The sequence below is a fragment of the Triticum aestivum genome, chromosome 7D (genome assembly GCF_018294505.1).
Source record: "Triticum aestivum cultivar Chinese Spring chromosome 7D, IWGSC CS RefSeq v2.1, whole genome shotgun sequence".
NCBI classification, from domain to species: domain Eukaryota; kingdom Viridiplantae; phylum Streptophyta; class Magnoliopsida; order Poales; family Poaceae; genus Triticum; species Triticum aestivum.
In genome coordinates, this window is record NC_057814.1 from 420,674,971 (window position 1) to 420,682,366 (window position 7,396).

Sequence of the window (7,396 nt, forward strand, 5' to 3'; positions counted from 1 at the left end):
CCTGTTAGCCCAGTGCTACAGCCCGGACTCACACGCTGCTGACCGACACGTTCGATGTTGATTCATGTATGCCTGTCCCCATACGTTAGTGCCGCTTTGGGTTCACGACTAGCCATGTCGGCCCGGGTTCTCTGTCATATGGATGCTAGCGACATTATCATATACGTGAGCCAAAAGGCGCAAACGGTCCCGGGCCATGGTAAGGCGACACCCGTGGGAGTACCGTGCGTGAGGCCGCAATGTTATATGAGGTGTTACAGGCTAGATCGGTGTGATTTGGAATCGGGGTCCTGACAGTACATCAGGGCTCTGGCCGCTCTGTCCCGGCACGTTGAAGCCCAAGCCCTGGCACGCCGTGGCGTCAAGGAGCTGTCCGCCTTCTGTCGCGGGCATGATGAGTTCATTTGAAGGTTTATGGCCGTGTATCTGAAGAGGCTCAGGGAGAGGCGGAGCACTGCGTGGGACGAAAATATGTTCAACGATTAGCTGTTTTTTGTTGAGATATGTTGAATGATTAGTCTTTTTTTAGGGAACTCTTGAATGAGTAGCTGTTATGAGTATATATATATACTATATGCACAAGTAGTAATAGATTGTCGCCGTGTTTACTGTTTGTCAATTTTTTTTCTCCTTTGCAATCTCAATGTATCTCTATTGACAGACTGAAGCTAACGTAGTCAAGAGAACATTTGTTGTCAAAAAAGAAATAGTCAAGAGAACATTTTATTTTCCTCAACCTTTCACACCATGAAACATAACTCGATCTGATGCCATGATTTGGTTGCCCATGTTTTGATCAATATTGGCAAGCAAACTTAACTCTTAAGTAATAAGCTGTATAATGAAAAATGATGTTGTACCTACTTGCTGCTCATTCCAGCAGAAGTTTTAGCAGCATTTTACCATATTTATGACATATAAGTTTCAACAACGATTAATCGGCAGGATAGCAAAGCAGAATTGACGCCACAATTGGTTTGCTACAAGGATCAGACTTCCATAAACAACCCATGGATCATGGATCCATGTCCAGAGTTGACTAGCACAATGTGTTGAAAACAAATGAAGTGTTTTTTTGGGGAATATTAGAGAACTGAGCGGCATTCTCGAAAGAGGTCATATGCTAGTGATATTTTTAGAGAATATTGAAAAAACTGTGGTACACCAGTACCAATGCATATGTGCAGCTGATGTAACATTTTTTCACCACACATATATAAGGAAGGAAAACAGTAATAGTGCATATGTGCAGCTGATGTACACAACAAGAGTTATTTACATGTATAGAGTATATCGCAACGCGGCCAGCAACTCTCCCGCAACATGTCATATGATATCTGTTACTACAATCTACAGCTATGACTTCTCGTAGATGATATCATAATGCCCTGGTCTATAAAGTAGTGTCACAGTAGGAACCGAGGAATCTGGTGACTCGTAGATGATGTGGATGTTAGGCTCCTCAATCGGTGAAACGTCAATGTTAACAACTCGAAGTGGCACCTGTAGGAATTGGTGAGCGCAGTGAGATTCACTTGTTGTGCATCTTCCTCCACTGGGAGAACCTCCTCCAGGCAGTACTGCAATTCAAAAACACATAAGGCGTCTGACAGTGAGGACTTCACATCATTTTTTTGACATACAATTCCAGTTTCTGGTATAAGTATTATGATGAAATTTTGCTCCTACTGTGCAGTTCCATCACACACACAAAGCATAACTAGCAGACAAGAAAGGCAATATCATTTGCTTCTAATGGACACATGACACTTTTTCTTTTGAGGGAATGGACGCATGACACTCAATTATGCATATAAGATTACTGCATCACCTAAAGGAAATACTCACCTTTGTTGCATCGGGCTTTCCTTGATCAAGGTCGATTATGAATGCCTTAAACTGTTCAACCTCAGTGCATATCTCAATAGCTGTCACAAGTCGAAGATACAAAAGTACTAAAGACAACAAAAATAGTTGGAGTCAGAAAATTAGACCGAGTTGGCAAGATAACTAAGAAAATTGGTGTATATTCTCACTGTTCACAAACTTCTGCTCATTTTGACTCTCCTGGAAAAGCCACTCCTGATAGGCACTGCAACAAAATTTATAACATAAGTACGAAACACAGTTTATTGTTGAGAAAATGTTAATGCAAACCCACCTTACTGACAGTTTTTGTTTTTGTTCCATACATTCCTGTATAAAGCCCACAAAAGCCTGGACGAATTACAATATTATTAATTATTATATATAACTTAAATGCACTTGGCGGTTCAAAACTAAAAATTTGGTGGATGAAACAATGCAGGAAGCCTCACATCACGAAGATCTGAATATGAACCGGGCAAATGAAGCCTTTGGAACTTCTCCCACATAGGTTCAAGTGCACCAAGTAAACGTAGCTCCTCCTCGTGAGATACTTTCACAAGCTGCTCCTAAAGACCCAAGGGACAAAATGTAAGCATCACCAAGCACCAAGAACTTTAAGGTGCAGAACTGGAAGAAATTTAGCAACAAGATACTAGTGTACAGTATGAGTATATGAACGATCTGTAAAAGCAACTCCCGTCTCCAGGTACTTTCCGATATTCAGAGTAATTAGCCGAAAGCTTCTGCAGAATCGCATACAATAGATGAGAATATATAGCAAACAAGTGAGGACACAAATCAAGTAGAAATATAACAGCTCACAAGTCATATTACTTTTGCCTTATCTTTCATAATTTCGTTTTCAAACTCATGCGGTAGAGATGATAAAGGTTCCTGCACCGAAACAAGATTTCAATTAGTAAAACCAATGTTATTTTCCCAAATTGACATCTCTAGCCTCAATGATAAAATTAGGGAATATCCTATTAAAGTTAACCTTTTGAAGAATTTTTTTGCAGCCATTTTGTGATGTCTGCAAAACCATAGAAAACTGAAGGTGCAGAGAGGTTAAGAAAGGAATGTTGAAGCATAGTTAATTAAACTAAGCATTTGAAAAGCAACCCTTACATCATCACAAGCCTCGTACTCGTTTCTCCAAGAAGCCCTCACAGCATCACATGCCTCGTGACTCCAAAAAGGAGCTTCCAGAATCTGAAAACATAACAAACGCAAACTTTTAGTTTATTTAAAGAAGAGTTGTGAACAGTTTGCAGGATGCCTAGTTTCAATCCGAGTTAGGATTGTAGTCACTGTTTACATTTGCGGCCTTGGCTGTAGGAGACCCAACAATTTCATTAATAACACACAACTCGACAGATAGAAGTACACATGTCAATATGGAATATACAGGGGTGCAGAAGCAAGACAAAATTTTTAATTTATTTTCCACCTTATGCCTGAAAGAGGCGATCATGTGGGACTTTAACAGCCCCAAGATTTTACAAGCCTTGAAGTTGCACCAAAGAAGACTGACCATGTAAATGAAGAAGCAACATTGACATCCCCAATGGACTAAGCAAGAAATTACAGAAACCACCAAGAGTAGCTGAACTTATAATATCTGGTGTCGACTCTCATTTCGTTTTGACATCTACAAGATGGCAAATTTTATATATGCCAACAAAAAATTTCACCTTATACCTGAAACTGAAAGAGCCAAGCATATGGGACTTCAAGAGCACTAAGTATTTCAAGCATAGAAGAAGGTTCACCAAGAAAGTAAGCAAACCATTGTAGAGTAGCTTATCTTATCACAGTATCTGTTACTGATTCAGATTTCGTGCTGGTGACCTAGGAGTCGACTGTAAACATCAGCTTTGTAAAAATGCAACAAAAAATAAGTAGCCATAGCATAACTGGGCAACACACTCTGTTTTTGAGTCGCCGACTAATCGCCAAGTCGTCGCGGCATGGCTGGCTCACGCAGGCGACTTGACTCAGGGAGCAAGTCGCGCGACTCGCGTGGCTCGCCGGTGACTTGGGGCGATTAGTCGCACGACTCGCTGGCTCGCTGGCTCGCGTGGCTTGCTGCTGTTGTATATGTGATCATGTGGGGACTGGGGAAGGAGGAGGACCGAAGGAAAGAGAGCGCAGGGTGGGCCATATATGTGCTCTGCTTAGATATAGTATATGAAAGAGAGCGCAGGGTGGGCTCTATATGTGCTCTGCTTAGATGAAGTATATTTTCTCTGTTGTATATGTGCTCTTCTGCTGCTGTATATCTATGTGCTCTGCTGCTCTATGTACTGTTGTGCCATGGCGACTTGGGGCGACTAATCAAGCCAAGTCGCCGACTCAAGCCAGCAAGCCACTAGCCGCAGCCTCGGCGACTTGGCTTGACTCGGCGACTCAAAAACCTTGGCAACACATGTAATATTTAACAAAGAAATTGGTGGTACAATTCATATTATTCATATGGTATAAAAATGTTGGATAATAAATATCTAACATGTAAATCTCAAGATTTGTGACAAATAAAATTCTCAGCTAGCGAGTCTAAGAAACCTTCACAGGTACAGACTTTTCATAGGGCCGGGGAATTGCCCCCTTTTTGAAAAGAAAAAGGTGCAGACTATTCATGTTTCTGTTGCTGACTATCTATGCCAACGTTCTATTTCTCTGCACATGGCTAATTTACAATGCTAAAATTCATATAAAGCCGAAAGATAACATGGACTGCTAAATGTGAAATCCATAAAAGGAAGTGACTATGAACAAATGCCATTTAGCATTAGTACAATTGCTACACTCTAAAGACGACCCGCGCTATGTACACTTCCAAGAAAAAGTATGCAAAGATAGAAGTCATGGGTTTAATCGAGCAAAGCCAAAACTTTTCATCAATAACACAACTCCACACACAGAAGCACGCTAATTTCAATATGGAGTTTTTTTGTGGGAAATTTCAATATGGAATATAAAGAGGTGCAGAAACAAGATATAAATATTTAATTTATTTTCCAGCTTATGTCTGAAAGAGGCAATCATATAGGACTTTAACAGTGCTATGATTTTACAAGCCCTGCAGAAGACCGACCATGTAAATCATTGGCATCCCCAACAGAGTTAGCAAGAAAGTAGGGAAAGCATAATATTTTCTATCAACTCTCACATTTCTTTTTGTTATCTAAGAGACAGTAGGTTGTATATCTGCAGGGTATTAGACAAGTATACGACGATGCAGAAAATCAAAATTGACGAATCTTTCTAAGCATGGACACCTACAAGAACCTAAATTCGTGAATCTTTCCAAGCCTGTGCACTGTTAAAATTGCAACCATAATCAAAGATTCAAACACACAAGTCCAAGATCAATCTTTCTTGGTCAAAACATCCACAGAAATGATTCCCAAATCGAGAACGTACTAGGTTTCTTGCAAATTCCCAAATCAAGAACGCATTGGATTTCTTGCAATACCTGATTATACATCCACTCAGAGGGTGGATCCCTGTAGAGATCCCTGTAGTTGGAGGCGTCCAGAGAGCTGGAGGTCGAGGCGCCGCCGCACGTACGGTCGCTGCCGATCCAGCTGTCCGAGGAGAAGGAGGAGGAGGATGACGCTCCCATGGTTCTGCTCGACGGTCCCAAGAGGAAGGAAACGGAGGCGGGGTTCTTGTACCTGTCTGTGGGCTCGTCGTCGTCATCAGATCCCCAGGCGGAGGACGAGGCGGAGCCCTCGTTGGCGACGACCGAAGTCCCCGGGGGCTGACCGGACGGGCGAGTGCTGAGAAGGGAGGCGGGCGCGGAGTAGAGGTCGTCGGATTCTTGAGGAGTCCTGGAGGGCTCAGCCCCAGCTCCGCCGCAATTGGGATCGTCGGCGTCGGGAGAGCCGCCGGAGCCGGCCATTCTATGCGGTTGGGGGAGGCGGGAAACGGAAAGGGCAAGGGGACGGGAAGGTGAGAGATAAGGGGAGGCCCTATATGACGCTCTCCCAACAGAGAGCCCCAACGCACCAACGGCTTGACCGGCCCATTTACAAAGGACTGTACCAACGGGTCGATTTGGGTCCGTTCTGTAGCAACGATTCATTCTAGCGGCCTGCACGCTTACTGTACCACCGGTTTTCAAAAATCAAAATCGTTCGTTTTCTTGAAGTATCATCGAAATTTTTCATTCGATTTTTTATGAAAAAAATAAAATCAGCTTTAGCAAAAATGAGAACATTTCGAAAATGACAACTTTTTTAAGAGACAGGGAGAATTCCTGAAAACACAAACATTTTTTGAAATTCTCGAACGTTTTTAAAAAAATGACGATGTGATTTTTTTATAATGAAACAAAATTTTGAAATTCCAAACAATGTTTTCAAAGCACAAACATTTTTTAAAATTCTCATACATTTTTGGAGACATGAACATATTTTTAACTTGTGAAAAAAATAATGAAAAACAAAACATGAACATATTTTTAACAGGCGACTTGCTGTGTCACGTTGGCTGCATGGGGGCTCTGACATTATCGCCTCGCAGATTCTAGCCTGGCATCATTGCATCGTCACCTCATCGGGCCAACCTCCTGGCTCTGCCACGCAGACCTGTTGGAAAACATAGTAGAAAACAAAAAATTCTGCCCTATACGGTCACCCAGAAACAATATGAAGATGCATAACGGATTGTGATCAACGATCGTTGTCGACTCCCGGAGTGCAGCGGAAAAAGATGAGTCAGTGTAGACCGTATTTGGAGTCCCTCAAACGTTGATGACGATCCCACGAACCGTTCTCGAAAAGGAAGACAACTTAGATTTTGTCGGGGTGACAAGGGGAGCGCGACGACTATTTCTTGCTTTAAGCGAGACTCTTCTGTCTCCCTGAAGATCTTTCCTCTGCGACGAAGTTATCGGGTCGGCCTAGTTTTGTTTTTTTTTCGCTCGCGGTTGCTCGCCGCGCTTCGTTTGCTCATTCGTTGGGCTGGCTGAGCTTCCTTCGTTGGGCTGGCTGAGATTTTTTTCCAATTTTTCTGTTTTCGCACTAGTTTCTCGGTTTCTTAATAGTTCTCTTCCCGTCTTTTCGGTTTCACTACTTTTTCTTTCTTTTTCATTTTCTCTTTGTTTTTCACATGTTTTCTTTCATTTATCCTCTGATTTCTTTTCTTTTCATTCTTTTTTCTATTGTTTTTCTTCGGTTTTCTTGGTTTTCAATGTTTAAATTTTTCTTTATTTATTTATCACTTTTCACTATTTTCCATACTTTTTGCACTTGTTTCTTTTGTTTTATTTTAAAAACAAATTTCTTGTTTTTTTGTTAATTTTTTTGGTTTTCATTGTTTTTTGGTGTTTTTTTCATTTCTTTTGGTTTTCATTCTACACTTTTCATGTCCGTCAAGAACATTTTTCTAATACACAAGATAAATTTAAATAAAAGATTAATATTTTTAATACATGGTCAACATTTTTTATACATACTTAACATTTTTTAAGAAATTCTTGATTAACATTTTCAAATACAAGTTTAATATTTTTATAATA

General features: G+C 41.1%; 1 protein-coding gene across 3 annotated transcripts; it reads right to left on the reverse strand.

Moving 5' to 3' along the window:
- Positions 1-1,203: 1,203 nt before the first annotated feature.
- LOC123167048 (uncharacterized) lies at positions 1,204-5,809 on the reverse strand. 3 transcript variants are annotated; one of them, XM_044584887.1, is made up of 10 exons: positions 5,550-5,809; positions 5,348-5,459; positions 2,998-3,081; positions 2,867-2,920; positions 2,704-2,763; positions 2,319-2,612; positions 2,162-2,217; positions 2,037-2,092; positions 1,849-1,955; positions 1,204-1,580 (listed from the first exon to the last, which is right to left on the reverse strand). In XM_044584887.1, exons 1-6 carry the CDS (start codon positions 5,774-5,776, stop codon positions 2,508-2,510), a joined length of 642 nt encoding a protein of 213 aa, XP_044440822.1. In that variant the 5' UTR covers positions 5,777-5,809; the 3' UTR covers positions 1,204-1,580; positions 1,849-1,955; positions 2,037-2,092; positions 2,162-2,217; positions 2,319-2,507. The 3 variants fall into 3 exon arrangements, with proteins under 3 accessions (XP_044440822.1, XP_044440821.1, XP_044440820.1); XM_044584886.1 differs by having other exon boundaries at positions 2,319-2,435; positions 2,531-2,612; positions 5,348-5,809; XM_044584885.1 differs by having other exon boundaries at positions 5,348-5,809.
- Between the last annotated feature and the right edge of the window lie 1,587 nt (positions 5,810-7,396).